Source organism: Oreochromis niloticus, linkage group LG7, assembly GCF_001858045.2.
Source record: "Oreochromis niloticus isolate F11D_XX linkage group LG7, O_niloticus_UMD_NMBU, whole genome shotgun sequence".
In the NCBI taxonomy this organism is placed as follows: Eukaryota; Metazoa; Chordata; class Actinopteri; order Cichliformes; family Cichlidae; genus Oreochromis; species Oreochromis niloticus.
This window is the reverse complement of record NC_031972.2, coordinates 5802373-5819797: the sequence shown is the minus strand read 5'-3', so window position 1 is coordinate 5819797 and position 17425 is coordinate 5802373. Positions and strand designations below refer to the sequence as shown.

The 17425-nt window shown below is 38.1% G+C and overlaps 1 protein-coding gene across 1 annotated transcript in view; it reads left to right on the top strand.

Moving 5' to 3' along the window:
- si:ch211-266k8.4 (TBC1 domain family member 10B) overlaps positions 1-17425 on the top strand; it is a 62039-nt gene that overhangs the window by 28595 nt on the left and 16019 nt on the right. The window contains exons 11-13 of the mRNA XM_005449358.4: positions 8631-8732; positions 10530-10720; positions 13036-13148. Coding sequence (XP_005449415.1) covers positions 8631-8732; positions 10530-10720; positions 13036-13148 — 406 coding nt within the window. The remainder of the gene's footprint in view (positions 1-8630; positions 8733-10529; positions 10721-13035; positions 13149-17425) is intronic.

The following is a 17425-nucleotide window of genomic DNA, read 5'->3' as shown; positions in this document are numbered from 1 at the left end:
AGCACTGTTTTGTGCTCATGCATGTGAATAAAGCACCTTTGTTTACATTGTGTGCTGGAACTTGGCTTTCAGACTCGAGCAGAGAATGTGCCATGTTAATAATTAATGGATTGTCTTAATTATGTTTACTTCCGTTAAAATCTAGGGCATAATTTGTTAAAGAGGTTATTCATGTTTTGCATACACATACATTTGGGTCATCTCTTTTCTTGCCAAAAAGGGTAAAATAGTTTTCTCTGCTGCACTGTTTTTTAAATAGAAAATGCTTTAAAAAAACAAGACAAAAAAAACAGTAAAACCAACAAAGGATGTAAAATATGCATTCATACTGACCCACAAAGAAACTGCAGGGTAGACCTGACTGATTGGTGATAATAGAGGCAACAAACTTACCTTTATCTAACTGTGTTGGATAAAGGTGTTGTGTTAGACCAAGCTATCATCATGTCACAATGGCATGGCATTCATGTTTTGGGGTTTAAATTAGCGGCATCACATTCTGTTTCGATTCTTTCATCTGTGTAGTTTGACAGCTGTAATTACATGTTAGAAAATAGATAAATGACTGCTTTGATTCTTTTCATGCACTTCGTCTTGTTTATTTTTTCAATGACCACATCCCCCCTTTTTTCTCTCAGTATTAAGAACATTAACAGTGTCAAAGCTAACATTTATCATATCCTGCCTTTTACGTGTTACTTATTACTCATGCATCTCAGCCGCTGGAGTTCTTGTTTGAACTTTAGCCCTTTGGGAATGAACTTTGACCTTGCAGTAAGGCTTAAGCCATATTAAATGGACTGATTCTTATACAGCGCTTTTCTACTCTCACGGAGTACTCAAAGCGCTCTATACAACATGCCTCATTCACCCAATCACACCCATTCTCACAAGCACTTTATCTACTGCTTTCTAACAACATTCATACACATTCATACTCCGATGGATGCATCGGAGAGCAAGTTGGTTAGTATCTTGCCCAAGGATACTTGACATGCAGACTGGAGGAGCCAGGGATCGAACCACCGACCTTCCGATCAGTAGGTGACCTGCTCTACCTCCTGAGCTACAGCTAAGAGGCACACTTTGAATGACAGGGTGTGGTAGAGGTCAATACCCATGGGTCAAAGGGGATCAGGGCCAAACAGGCCCACTCCCATCCATTATGTCCTGTTTTCTCTCCCAATCCTCTTTGTCCAAGTTTCATCAGATGAAGTTTTTACTTTGTCCACGAGATGCGATTATTATGTTTACTTACTAATTTTGTGTACAAAGTAGGGTAATTAAATCATAGGAGCAGTTAAAAGTTAGTTTCTTGTTTGCACAAGACAATTAACTTATTCCCTGAAGTTATTATCAGAAGATAATAACTTATTCCTACAAGTTGTCATCCCCAGACTTGTGGGGTCCACTGTCTCTTGTTCTGGTTTTTTGGGGGGTTTTTTTTTTATTTTCCTCCGGTATTCTGGTTCTTACATAAGCTTTACCTTAAATGTAGTTTATGATTAGCTCAAACTTAGTTAATGGTTAAACAGAACAGTTACAATTTTATTTCTAACTTATCCTCTGCTGTGAAACTCTTTCCTACTCTATTCAGCTTTTTCCCTCTCTCTTTCTCATTTTGCCTCCATCCTCCTCAGCCTTAACCTTTTCTTTGCTGTTATTTTCCCTCCTGCCTTCTTCATACCCTGCAACATCTATTCTCTTACTCCTGCCCTGTCATGGCCTCTATACTCTTAAGCCATTGATGTACCAATACACTAAAGGGACTTTTCATTTCTTTGTCCACATTAGTGACTGAATCAGCGCATGCGAAGACCTTGTTTTGTTTTTGTTTTTTACTCAACTCCCCTGTCATCAGTTACTGACTCTGTTTGCAGTTCTAACCACCGATTAATGCCAATAATAATGGAGCTTCTCCTGTCTGTCGGTTTCATGCACGCAAAGCGACAAACATTCAAAAACAAACCGCAAGAATGATTTAGTTGCCGTCTCCTTTTTGAAAAATGACAACATACTGTCTGAGAGGAGATGATCTCCTTGGCTATTTAAGTGTTATTGTAAGCCCAGACTGTTGTGACAAATAGAAGTGTAGGTGTATGTGTTTGTTTGCTCTCATGGAGCCTGATGCTTGATGATTGAGTCCTTTTGAGGCGTAATAGTTAAGAGGTTAAGATTAGATATTGTAAACACATTCAGGATTTAAACAAGTTGAACCATGTTTTGACTTAATGACTTCCCTGTTTAAGGTAAATTGCAGAAGGATATCAGGTGCCTATGATGCTGGATGTTTATTTACTATACATCATTTGATAGTGCCAAGACTAACACTTGGCACTATCAAACACAAGTTGTCAGATAAAAGGAGCAGACGAGAGCAAAGGGAAGAAAACGCACAAAATAAATTCAAGTGTAGGAACTGAAGCTTATAAGAACCCAAGAATTAGAAGTTAAACCCAAAACTCTGTAGAAACGGGGCGCAGCTCAAATTGATAACTAAGAATAAATAAGAACTAATTCTCTAAATTACTATAATGAAAATGAAATGGGGTTCTAAGTCCTCAACTAACAGAAAAGGTCAGAACTCTGAGATCACGACATGTTTGAATATGCATCAGGGAGAAAGGGTGACTGCCATTGGATGAAAGGAATGGTAAAGACAGCCAATCTATCACAGGCCTAAAATAATTCACTGAGTATTGTTTCAAAATCTAACATATTAACACACAAAGTCTTCAGCAGGAAACAAAAGGTCTCATCTTAACTGAGTTAAATTATGATTATTTAAATGTGTAGAAACTAAATGTTTTAGTTTCTACACAAACTGCTCATCAAGTTGAAGTGTGTGTTTTGGTTGCATTTTCCTGAATATACTGTTTCTTTAACCCCTTTATCTAATTTCCTCCTCCTGTCGTCCTCTTGCCTTTGTGTGTCCAAATGATAATTCTTTCCTACTGTACCCTAAGATACATGCAGGCACACAAACCCAGTGAATAACATGGCACAGCAGTTCATAGGAAACAGTCAGTTATTTCAGTACTTTCAAGACCTTAACGGTCATGTAAACTGTAAAATCAGTATTGTATTTAAACTAGATTTAAAATTGCTAATAATTAAGAACACATTCTGGTTTATAGTGATGGCTTTTAAGAGCATGTCCAGAAAAGTCTTTTGTGAGTAGTAAAGGGGAGGGTCTGTGTTTCTTTAAGTGGACCGTGGCCTCTTTGTGGAAATCCCCTTTCTTTCTCTCATAACCACAGACTTCAGAGATTATCTTAGTGTTCATTTCTTTGTCTTTCCTACTGTTTTTGTTCTTGTGTTTACCTTTTTCGCTCCCTTTTTTTCTATATTAGTACTAGCTGTGTAGGTTTTTTTTTTTTTTTTCTGCTTGCTATTGCTCTAGTCAGCCTATTTAAATAGAGCCTATTGATCACATTTCTAAACTAAAATGTAAAATATTGAAGAAAGAGACCGCTAAAATCAATAAGTTGTTCTTGGAGCCTTTTATTTAACCACCTTCAGAATTGAGGGAAACAGCTTTTTTTGTTTGTTTTTGTTACTTCAGCTAGCCTCTTCTTTTTTTCTTCTTCTTCTTCTGGAGACTTCCCTCAAAGTTTAGGGCATTTAGTAGAATGCTTCTAAATAAAGGCTTTAAAATATTGATTTCTTCCTGTTAGAAGGGAGTTTTTCCTTCCCACTGTCGCCAAAGTGCTTGCTCATAGGGGAATCATATGATTGTTGGGTTTTTCTCTGTATGTATTTTTGTAGGGGCTACCTTACAGTATAAAATGCCTTTAGGCGACTGTTGTTGTGTTTTGGTGCTGTGTAAATAAAACTGAATTGAATTCATTTTAGGAATCAGCCAGAGAAATAAAATGACTACATGTCCATTTGTTGCCAACCAGTAGCATACTAGAATTTTGGTGCCAAAGCCAATATTTAGAGAGTAAAAAAATTCCCATTTGTGTCCTTGTTGTCTGACTTACTAGTCTGCAGACTTAAGATTGATTAGTCATGTCTAGTAGGCTAAAATAACAAGAACTTTGTTCGGCCTTCTATCTCATAAGAGATTATGCCCCCTGGTTTAATGAGTATAAGATGCTTTAGCTGAAGAATATCCACAGACATGTTTCCACTCGAACAGGTTAATTCACAGTTAGGTGTTTTTTGTTTTACACTTAGTTAACTGTAATGCCAGCTCTGAATGCTAGAGTTGTTTTTCACTTCAAGAGCACAGTGTCAGTGCTGTTAACATATATATATATAAAAAAATTATTTAAACTCAATCATTTGACTGTGAAAATCAACAATCAGTTATTTGGTTCCACCCAGATTCTTCGAGCCATTCGATATCTACAACCACAGTGAGAGCTTGGGCCATAATTCTGGCCCTTGTTCACCTATAAAACATAGCTATCATCGGTCATTTCTTGGTGCACATATGAATAATGTGTCTACATGACGTATGAACAACCGCATTCTTTCTTTTTCTAATAAATAAACTGAAACAACTGACTGTACCTTTAGCTTACAAATAAATTATTGTGAATGATGTGACTGATCAGTTAATTACTCACAATGCTGATTTAAATAAGAAATGATATTTTTCATCATGTCTTGTTTGTCCTGCAGGATTTTTTTTTCTTTTGCAAAATAAATTAGATTCTGCAGTGTGCAACCTAAGGTCAGCAGTCTGTATGTTTATTACATCACCAAACATATGAAAAGATTGCTTAGTAGACAGAAGTCCTGTCATTTACCCTCGGGTCATTATGTCACACTAGAATTTCCAATTTTCAAAAATGCTGGGTAACAGCTTTTCTGCTTACTACTCATAGTAAAACCTTGTGTTTTCTGCGCTGACTCCCAGGTGTCGCATGTCATTTCCAAACTTAATGCACAGATTAAAGAAAAAATGGAACATGGTAAACGTCAAACATGTTTCTGACTATTTGTCTTCATGTTTTTCGTCCTCTTCTGTGTTTCTTCCCTTAAGACATTTTGTGTGTCCATTACCACCCCTCCTTTTTGTAAATGATCAGCACTTCAAAGCCTCCATTGAGCAGTGTCAGTAAGCTCCCAGGCTGCAGGATCTGCTGAGCCCAGGCTTACATTAAAGCTTATTCAATCCCAGCTACAGGTGTGCTGCGCTGCCTGTTCCCAGGGGACAAGAGACGCTTCAAACACACCAAAACACAACCTTCAAAAGGCTGCGTGTCATCAGCAGTAATTCCTGAACACTGAGGAATCAGCAGAGTGCTCTGTCATCTGAAACTGACATTGAGAGTGAGAGAGAAGCAGAGAGAGTGTGGGCAGAAAAACACACTGTCATTCATACCTTCTCATTATATCCCTGAGTCATAGAGAAAGCCCGGAGCTGAGCTTACCTACACTCACATTACCAACTGGTTGTGTGGGAGTTGGGATTCTGACCATATGTAGTAATAGCTGCAAGTAACCACATCACTATGTTTGTGTTGGTTTTGTGTATTTGTCTTTCTGTTTGTGTATATACATAGATATGCACGTAGGTGTGTCTAAAAACAGACCTTGGGGAATGCAGTGGGCTGTGGGGCATGTGGGGATTGGTGGCGGAGGTTCCAGTGGGGGATCATTGTTCCTCCAAGGTGATGAAGGGAACACTCCTCTATACACTTAGCTATACATTGTAAAGAGATGTTCTAAACCTGGTTACATTGTATATTGGTAGTCTATAGTGAATTCAGGTCATGTTTTGAAACTCTCCACAATTGTATATCTATTGTCCTGTAAATGTGAAGGTGATCTGAAGGTGTTTTCTTCTCAACAAGGTTACAAAAAGCTGTTTTCTCCTTCCCACTTCACTTTAAAAATGTGTTAGCTGTCTTTGCTGAGTCAAACGTGGGAAACTGTGAATGCCTTCTCTTCATCTGGACATAGCGTTTTTGTCACTCATCCAAGTGACTTTTTCAGTCGAATGTGAATGCCTTATTAAGTTTGTCACCTTCCAGTTGGAATTTCTTGATAATCTCAGAATATTTTCATAGTGATGCCTGAAATGGAATCTGCCTCCTCTTGAGCTGTTTTATGTCAGAGCTTAGCTTGAGGTTAAATCTTAGCTAGTTTTAATTAAATGGATTTCCATTTGGCTTGATACCCAGGGGTACCCCAGTATACCATACATAACATAATATTCTTTTAGGTCAAGCAGGGCGAGACCAACTCTGTTCTTTCCAAACTCTTCAGTTTTCAAGATCAGAGCATCATGTTAACTAATGATATGGACTCAGCTTGTGAGTTTCAAAACAAGATCAGATTTTGGACGGTGGTTGTCTCAGAAGTTTTACTCCCAAATTTTGATCAGTCAGACCAAAAAACAAACGACACACTTGTTTATGGTGAATGTGAGATGAAGTTTTCACTAAAGGTTCAGAGGTATCAGGCATTAATGCTCTCTTTGTAAGCTTGGACATATATTAGGAATAACTAAGATATTGCAGATCACAACGTAACCACAACATAACAAGTTTTCTCACATATATCAGTTTTTTTTCTCCTTATAGCTAATTAATTTATCCCTTTTTGTAGAGCCACTCAACACCACTCATTTACATTACACCAGATCTTATTAGATTAGATTAGACCAAGTGCTGGGACATGAACTTTTCCCTAACCCTCTGGAGAGGCAGCTCCATTAATCTCTTGCAATTTGAGCCTGTGTCAGCCCTGTGATAGACTCTGGGCTTTTCCAGCCTGTAACCCACCTTTTCCTAAACATGTGCCAAGATACACTGCACACTCTTCTGACTCTTCTCAGTTTAAGGGAATAATTGATAGTGTTGATACATTGAACTGTATATTGTAAGGTTTGGTCTGATACTGGACAGTGTAGCTTTTGTTCTGTAATGCCTACGTGTATTGTTTAAATCACTGAGGTTCTGTGAAAATGGAGACTGTTAGGTGGCACCTCAAGTGAGGGTAGACATGCTTCTAGGGTGAGTTTCAGCAATAAGTCAAACACACACAACCATTTGGAACTTCTAATTATAACACTGAGTCATACAGAAACTTTGAGTTGAGGTCACAGGTGTTCCTGCATCCATGGTTAGTTTTTATATACGTATGTTTGACTGTTTCAGCTCTATGATGTCACAGATAAAGTATATGTCAGAGACAACTATTTGTATTTGCTATTAAGTCATTCCTAATTTGTAGCCATACACACACACGCACACACGACACAACAGCAGTGAACATACTTTCACGTTGTAATTTATTTTAAAGAGGCGATGAGCTAATGCCACATGTTCTCATCCTGTTAGTCTTTGGGTGGCTAACGGGAGACATGCTCTAACATGTCAGTGTTTTGAAGTTGGCATTTGGCTATAGAAGGTAACCTCTCCTTAACTGATGTCTGACAGTGATTGAGATGGATCGCAGGGAGGGAAGGAAGCAAAGAGAGACATGAGGCTATGGGAGAGAGCCATGGGCAATAAAAGGGGGGAGGAGGGTGTGTCTGGGAAATGGACTTGTTTTAACATCAAAGATAACTGTACTCAGGACCCAGAAAAGACCTTGCATATGACTGGGACACACTGCGCTGTACCGTTGACTCTTCCTGTTTGCCAGAAGCCTTATCCTTATAAATTAGAAGTCTAAACCATCATTCCCTCCCACATGGCACAAACCTGAAATAAGTTCAGCATCTCAGACCAAGTTGATATTTTAGAAGTGCTCATTCTGCAGATTCTTGCCACATGCTACAGGTTAAACCCAGTTACTGCAACCATACCACAGCTTTATCTGGCTAGTTACCAAAATGAACATGAGAACAAGGCTTATTACCATATCATTATACAGCATCTCATTTGGAATTAATGGTTAAAATGTAACATTTCATGATGCAATTTTGAATTTATTGTTCTCTTGGTGTCCAGGTTTTGTAGTAGCAAAAACACCATGCTTGACTGTTTGGGTTCAGTTCCTTTTTCCTCCAAGCCTAATCATATGCTTTACACCAAAAAGTACAATATAAAAAAAACATTTTAATCTGTCCAGAGAACATTGTTTCAAGCATCTTCAAGTGTTTCTAGGTATTTTTTTTCATAAACATAAGACATGGCAGTATTTTTTTTTTTTTTTGGAGTGCTTAACACCATTCTTATTTAGTATTTTACTGCTTAGACATTAAGTAACCAGACTTTGTATGCTTTTATACACAGAGAGGGGCACCTTTTTATAACCCACACTTTCAGCCTCATCCCCTTAATTGGAACACTTTACTCCAAGTACCGTCTGGAAGAGTCATAACTACAGAGATTCACTTACTTTCCCAGCTTGCAAGTGTGATTGATTATACAATGTATTCAGTAAAGACACAATAATCCAACTACTGGGATAAACTAATAAACACATAGATTGGGTTGTATATAACTTTAACTTGGCTGCAAATCAGACAATTTTATGGCGAGTAATGAATGCTGAAAATTCTGGTAGTTTTGGTAGATTTTGTGTGTATGTTTCATGTGTCGACAAAACCAGTGACTAAGATAAACTGTAAAAAAAAAAAGACTTGGAAAAACTTTCCTGCTGTTTGCCTCTAATGGTGTAAACTAAACTATTGTGTCTAAAATGTGATGTGCTGTTTTTAGAACAGAGTGAAAGTCACGGCACACTGTCTGGCGAAGTCACAGAAGGAAAAGAGAAAGAAAATGTATCACCAGCATCTGTGGGAGAAAAGACCACTGAGAAGGGTGAGTTTCTGTCGTTTGCCCTTATGTGCACAAATGTTCATGTGTTCATACATCACTGGTCTACATAATGTTTTGAAACCCTCACATCCATGTATTGAGCGGCATCCATGTATTGAGCGGAAGTGCTGAAAGGGCCATGCTAAAACAAGAAAAAGAAGTCTGTGGTACAAATTTAGTTGAGCTGGTTCAACGTAGGGTAGAGCCATGCAAAACGTATGACAAGTAGAAACTTGCCTAATAGTTCCATTAAGCCATAGCACTGTTGCAAGATAATCCTCTCTAATAATTTAGCTAAACTGCTTGTCATCAGTTTGCTTAAGGAATTAAGGCCTCAATTGTAGAGGAGTGAACTACGGTAAACATCATCATCTTCACTGCAGCTGGGTTAGCCGCTTTTTTTTTTTTGTCGAAACACTGAGGCTGCTTGGGCTAAATTTTGTAATACTTCACACACATGCTCCTACATATTTTACTGTCAGCATACATCTATTTTAGTCAGAAATGCAAGTGAACTGCTCGTGTTGTCGAGCACAGCCAGCATTCCTGCTGAGTTTTCACTAATAACAGCCTCCTTAACACAGTAACCTTGCAGGCTTCCTATAATGTGAAAATTGGCTGCTGGTGGCAAGAAACAAAATTAGTGGTCAGCGAAGGTCACTTCAGCGTGTTTGTTTCACAGATCAAGTCACTACAGTGGTTGGTGGTGACATAATCACTGGCCCCAACGACCCAGCAGCTGGCCAATCAGCTTGCGAGACAGCAAGCTGATTTATTTATGTATTTATTTATTTTACTCTGGGCTGCTGATCATGTTAAACTTTAGTTCATTGAGAAATATTTTATTGGAACGGTCACTGGCCTGTAACAACAAAACGTTCCTGCCCCAGGTATTTGAGCCCCAGGTCTTCTGAGTAATTCAAGTTAACAAGTTTTACAAGATGAAGGAAATCACACAGCTGTAAGTCCATCTTCATAGTAGAACCTTACTAGTATGCTAAGGTTCATAAACAATAGCTGGTACATTGTTAAAATGTGATGGATGCTTTTTTCAAAATCTTGCTTCTGGATTTTAAAGTCAAAAATATTACAAGAATATTAGGATGTTAAGGTTTTCACAGGTTTTCTTCTAGCACAGCTTGATGACAGAAAGATTTCAAATTGCTAAATTAATGCTCACTTTCTGATGTCCTGTTGAAATGGTATAGTATATCAGGGTCTCCTTTCAGTGCATTGTAAAAATTATCACAGTGCTTTAATCACTTGCATAAACATGAGATACATCTACAGAGTCTTTGACTGTGATTGTATGCATCAGTGTGCCTGCACACAAACATGGACAGTACACTTTATAAGTGAGTCTTTGTGTTCACAGCTTGCCTAAGCAGGCAGATTCTGCCCCCTGTGTAAATATGGGAAGCTACTGATAACATTCATTTGTGTATAGCAAGGACACATACACACACCAAAACACACACAGTACACACACGGGCATTTTAGTAGGGGCAGCTCTGTCATGGAATGATAACTTATTTTGTTACTCCAGCATGCTTTGCCTGCACTATCAGTACTGTGCTGTACCCGAGAGTTTGTTAGTGGAGTAGTACTCAAGTGCCACATATGTGTTCAATATGGGAGTTGAATAAAATGTATTACAGCAGATTTACACCATCTTAAATGACATTCCCTGTTTTGCAGAGCCAGGAAACAAAAGGCAGTAGTTCTTCTTGGAGAATGAAAGATCTAGGAATTTCTTCCAAGCAGAATGAGAGATTCTTGCGTTGTGTTTTTTGCCTCCAGTCACGCTTCCAGGGGCTGTAAATATACTGACACGGGTGATGCGCCTGGCTCAACGGCACCTTTTGGACCCAATGGGGCGACAACGGGTCGAAAAAAAGACTTCACAAACACAGGCAGCGCCCAGACAGCAGAGTCCTGCAACTGGACGCTTCTGCAGGAGTCGGACCTCAGCTTCATTAACACAAGCACAGGTAAAACTGAAGATTTGTGAGATTTTTCTCTTCTTTTTTTTTTTTAATTGTCTTGCTTTGAAATACAGCTAAACCATGACTGTAACAATAGGTTTTAAAGCGTGTAACTCACAGCACAAGCCTTTTGTATGGAGAATTGTTGTGTCTCCTACCCAGAGATTTAGATAAGATGATTATTATTACTCATACCTGCATGTTATGCAAAAAGCTATAGAGTGTAAATTACAAGTCCTTTAAGTTTCCGTAAGACAGGTCCTGGACCTTTTCCTTTTTTTGAGGGTTTCTTTGATTCACCATTTGATTCCATTCCAGCATAAAACCTTTGATAAAACTGCCCATGTATCATAGTCACACCTGAGTTTTACAGACCTTGTGTATGAACATGTCTAGAGATAAGATTTAGAGTTGCTGGTAGGGAGGTTTTATTACTATTGGACAGGCTTGCCTGGCTGCTTTCCTGTCTCAGGTTGTTGCCCTGAGCTCAATGGCTGCTTGCCGTAGTCTTGTTTTTACTGGACAGATATCAGAGAGGACCTGATCTTCACATCTGTCATATATTTCTAAATGCCAAAGCCTTACTTTACTACACATGCAAAAGTATACATTTATTATGAAAAGTCACTTGTTCAATATCTTGTTCTTTCTTTTCCATTGTGACTGACACAAGTGTTTGATGACTGAGGAGATAATGATTAATAACCACATCCTAATTATTTTCCATTTAACCCACCACAGAACAAAAATAGAAGGTGTGTTTGGAAACCCGATCACTGCCGTTGTACGTCACTCTGGTTTTTGCTTTGTTTGGCTTACTAATAATAAAGTAATAATAATGTTCTTATTCACAGTTCATTCTGATTCAAACTTAAGCAATATATGTACAACATTAAGTTATTCTTCCAATCTGTTCTTTGAGTGCTCATTCCCCTTAACTTCAATTCTCTGCAAGATTTCCTCCCATTTGGAGACTCTGATTTTTCTCACCTAAATTGAGTTTTCTTTTGTTTTTAATTTAACCAACATTCACTGAGTACCAGCATCTATGAAAGCCTTTAACAAAAGACCAAGTGTCTGACTACAAGAGTTTCAACAGCTCCATTCACAATCCAAAATCCTTTAGCTAAAGCCAATCTGGGCAGCAAGGATCACCAAGTTGGCATCTCATGTAAATCACTTGTGACACAGCAGGGCTTATCTCTGTACTCCCCATGCTGACTTTACATAATGTTTAGTAACAAGGATTTTCTGAACTTTTAACCACAAGTGTTTGTCCTTACGTGCCAGCACAGAAGCAGCTACAGTAAGTTTGGAAAAAGAGGATTATTTGTCAGGGCACATTCCTATATCTGGAAACAAATGCTTATTATTTCAAGCTGGGTCTACTTAGTGTAATTCTTCATTATTAGCCTGATGACTGAATAAATAAACTGGTCATGTTCAGCAGCACAGCTCAGTTAGACAGTGCTATGAGCATAAAATCGATGGAGCGTTTCATGTTGGGTTATGAAACCACACAGGTCACTAAATCTCTGGAGGTGGTTGTGTTTTGACATTCAGCTCCGTTCATTTGTTTGGAACTGCACTTTGACACCACAGCTTGGCACACAAAGGATTTTCTGTGTAAACAGAATTTTTTTGTTTAAAGTGACCTTTTTGTCACAAACAAACTGTAGCTCTGATTGTCCATGAATCACTAGCAAGTGACAGAATAACAGGATTTCTTAGGGTTTTGTGAGAGACTTTGGGCATGCAACCTGGAAACAAATCAGAAGAAAGTTTAAAAAAAACATAAAGACGATCGATTCAAAACTGAAAGTGAAAAATAATAGAAAAAAGAGCAGCAAAAAAGAATTGGAGTTGTCCAATTGAGCTAGTGTGCCGCAAGCAGACAAAGTTTGAAAACAAAAAATTGAGATTGAAAATACAGTGCAAAGAAGCTTAAGTTAATTCTGTTGAATAACTCTTAGATTTTATTGGCTTGTTTTCTGTCTGCCAAACACAATCCCCGTTCATTGTCTATAAAAGTGTTGAAGTTCAGTTTTGGCACAATCAACATCAACAACAGCACTTTATGGTAAAGACTCAAATTGTGTAGCATTTAATTTTGTGTGTTTGTTTGTTTGTTTTTAATTTATAGAAAATGCGCACAGTCGGTATGACACAGTACCGTCTTGATGATCATTCATAATTAATAACATTGTGAAAGTCATGTCACTGTAGCTGATGAGACAGAATGGGATACATCTCATCGCTATGATTCAGCCCCAAATCATCTGGTTTCAGCTCCTTTACCAGCTCCTCGTTTCTTCTTTCAGATTCGATCCAGGAGGCGGACCCAGCAGAGAGGCGTCACGAATCAGCCAGTAGTGCAGGAGAGCAGTGACGATGTCACTGTGGGAGATGCAGAAGATTGCGAAAAAACTGAAGGGTAAGGAAGTTTAATTATGAGATCTCTGTGCTCACCCATGTTTTTTAAATTTTATGCTTGACTGTGGTTTAGAACAATGTCCACTGCTCCACAGTGGATGATTCTGTTTTTTGTTTGTTTGTTTGAAAGGAACAGCACAAACGGACGCAGAGTCTGTCCAGGATTTTCCAACAAAATATGTACAATCCACAATAAATCTTTTTGAAGCTTATTAACACCTTCTGATATCATCATTACTCTTCTCTCCATTTCAGACTCCCTTTGTTTATGTACATTAAACAAATTCATGACACCCTCTCCTTTCATCAACACCTTTTCTTTTATGCTCATTTAAGTGGTGAGCTCTTTGATTCCCTCAATCCCTTAAAATTTTCCCTGCAGCTGTTTGGGCTGTGAGAAACCTCTTGTGCATGAGTCATTAACAAATTGGAATGTGAGATTATAATTTTGTCCTGAGGGCTGCTCATCATCAGTCCCTTTGTCAGAGTTTGAAACATTTTTATAGTTAGGTGTGTACAAACTTAATTTGGTCTTCACTTTGTAGGGCTTATGCAAGAAACTCTTCTTTTATCTCGTAGGGACTTTACTGTATGAGAGGTTTTCCCATGCATACTTAAAAGCGAGTAGGTAGATACTTTCGGTTGCTCCGAAACTTTAATGGGGTTGCCTCTGCGGATTCATGTGCATATTTACTCCAGATGCCCTTAATGCCACACGTGTTTATCCAGGCTTGGGACAGGCGCTGGAAGTAAATTGATTTGTGACCTCCACCGCCCATGCATATTTAAAAGTGGTTATGCACATATGCAAATTAGCCCACACATACATAATACAGTTAACAATTAAAAGCATGAGGAACAACACAAACGGACGCAAAAACTCGTATTTAAAACTACATGTCCTAAACTACAGGATTGGGCTAGTGTATTTTTTTTTTCTTTTCATTCCTTTATTTACAGTAAATATAAAGGGAAACTACAGAAAGGGGTCATTTAATGTCAATGTTACATTTTCACGTTTTATTGGTCTCATTTATGTTTCACTGGCCCATTAAACATTTAACTGATTTTAATTACATTTAAATATGGTTTGGTAGCTTAACCTTAAATATTTATTGTAAAGCACTAAGATTTTTAACAGTCAAAACCTTCAGTTGTGTTAAAATCTTAACAATATATGTGTTGGAGTAAACACTGTGCCCCATGCTTTTGCACTCACACCTGCATGCTGCAGGTACCACACTGACATAGAGACGGATGGTTGATGTCATCCTGCAGCAAAGTTTACATGAAATCTGCCAGATTTGCAGTTTATTTGCATAAGCAGACACACACGGGCAGCTTTTGTCTTACCTCGTTTTTAAACAGCTTTTTCACTGTGTAAAACAAAGCAGCAGTGGATGGAAGTAAGTGAAAAGTGTGTATGTGTGTGTCAAAGAGGAGAGTTGGCAGCATCACAATGAACTACCACCATAATAATAATATTTTTAATAATAGAGGCTGCTTGGGCTGATACTCAATTGTTTTTGTTCGTGCACGTACTCCTAAATACATTTAACAGTCTGGATGTTTCCATTTTTAGTCACAAATGCAGGTGAATCGCTTACACTGTCCCGTTTTGCACACCCTTCCTGCTGTTTTTGTTACCTGGGATACTTTTTTTTTTTTTTACCTGCCTATCAGGCCACTGGTTTTGTCAAACACCATGTAATGAAACCCTAATCCTTACATAAGAACACAAACAGTTACAAATTGTGCTTGCTGCATGATAGCATGCAGTCATTTAATTATTTTTTTTAAACTTCTACAATTTCAGTCACTTAAACTCACCAACTCGGTTTTCAGCAGCTTTTAGAATTTCACAAAAGTCTTCTAATCCTCCCATTGTAATGTTTTTTTCCCCTCTCATAGGCTGTCACACTCATGTTAGTGGTGTGTGTGTGTGTGTGTGTGTGTGTGTGTGTGTGTGTGTGTCCTCACGCATGTGTTTGTGCTCATGTTTCAAGCATACTTGTCATTCCTCGCAGCTTTTGTCTTTGTGTCAAGTGGTTTAGGTTGTTGTAACCAGGCTGTGGGTCACCAGGGGTCACCACTGGGATTATTGTAATAGGGTGGCAAATTAGTGGATGACGGTTAGGGCCAGGTGGTGAAAATGTCTACTGTCTTAACAAGAATAAAACCAAACTGAATCCCCTTCAACATGAGTTACGTTCCAGATGCGTTTTTTACAGAAGGAGAAATATTTTGGTATTTAAAAATAATGATAATAACTAGATGATATACCTTTTTCAGAGTCATACACTAATGCAGGTTTAGGATCATAGCATTGGTAATTATTTTCCATTATCTGAGATGGTAATACATCTGTTATAAGTTATTATATAAATTAATTAAACCTGATATTAGCCTGTAAGGTTGTTGTCACATTAAGAACACACGTTTTAAACATTAGATGATTTCTCGTCACGGCAGGTCAGTGAGAATGAAGCAGTTCACACCACCCAAGTGTGAAATTAGGAACAAAGATGATGAGAAAAAATCCTTTGCACATCTCACTTATGCCGAGTTTTGCATAATTTAAATCTAATCCAGTTTGTTAGCTTTGTTCTTTTCTTTTTGCTATGTTTCTCAGCAGGGCTTCAAGGATTCAGTAAAAATACATTTTTAACATTGCTTACTGCAAAGGGTTTCTAAGATGTTCTTAATTTCATCATTAAGTCACTGAGAGGGTGAGCTCTGTTCTCTTCTCTTGAGGGCAAACAAAAATACTCAGTTTGCATCAGGATTTTTTTTCTGTATAATCTGTTCACAAACAACTGATATGTTGAACCAGGACTTGAGAGTTTTTAGTGCTCACAGCAAACATCAAAGAAAAACATCTTGCGTAGAAGTCGGATCCTATCAGACTTGGCTAAGTAGGTCCAGCTTCAGCGGGGTCAAAGTTCAGGGATTGGTGGTAGTGTGTGACCCCTGTTACACTAAGAGGTCACACTACTTGAATACCACAGTCACTTAACATTATACCAAGACTGCGTGACATACCTGTCCCTGTGCAGTGTTTGAGTATTTTTGCTCAGCCTTTGTCTCAGAGGTATATTGTCAGACATGTTGAATTTGTTAAGAAACCAGTAGACAAAACATGAAGCGCCGTACAGGAGTCCATCAGACAACAGTAGGAATGCTCTGCGTTCCTTTGTGGCATTTGTCCCTCAGAATTCCCCCTGGCCTCCCTACCTGGCTTACATACATTCAACAGATTTGATAATCTTCAAATCTGAATCCAAAATCTATTTGGGAAAGTTCTTTATGGTATGGAATAGCTTTTGAAGTCTTGACATTAGCATCATTTTTATGTAATTCCATCCCAGATATTGAGTTGCATTGTATTTTCCATTACGGTATATGGATGTTTGTCATGAGATGGAACAAGAAGCTATACTTGCCCCTAGCTGAGTTTGCTCAATAACTGCAAAAACTGCAAGATGAGAAGAAAATGTTTTTGTTTTTTTAAAGAGGGGATTTTCTTAAAATTCAAATAATCAGGTGAAAAAAAGAGAGAGAGGTGAACATGGTGGGCGTGGTGGTGCATCTGTGAATGAGCCACAGATTTACTTGTCAAAGCCTTTTACTTTGGACCTTTTAACTTTTGTTCATTTTATGTAGATCTTTGTCATCTTGTCTCTGAGATGGGAGTTTTTAAGGAAAGGTGAAATACACATTATTGGGACAGACCTGATTTAAAGCATAAGACCAAGCTTCATGCTCAAAAAAAGCCATAATTTTATCGTGATTATCTTGTCATAATCACTGAAATCCAAAATCATAATTTAACATCCTAAAGTAGCCTAAAGGTTTGAAGTACTTGCCCACATCAGTTTTTTCGGGGGGTTTTCAGTATTTTTCATTCATACTTGTTATGAAGTGTGTTCGTGGCCTACATAATGATCATGTTGTGAGGTTACATACATGTGTAAATGTAGATGGAATCGTGCCAAATCATAATGTGGTTGAGGTGAGCCTAATGAGGCACTCCACAAGGTCTAGCTTCTTCCCTTATTCTCCCAAAACATTACATTGCATCTTCCTGCTTCTTATTCTTATAGATTTTCCATGTGTTCAGTGAGCATTACATTTCTCTCACCCCTTGCTACTGTTGTTTTTATGTATTCATTCCCATGTACAAGTAACTTCTGATCACTTTAACTGTATTGTATGAATTTTTACATTTCAGATTTAATTTTAGAAATATCCCTTAGTGAAGTGATTCAAATTAACTAC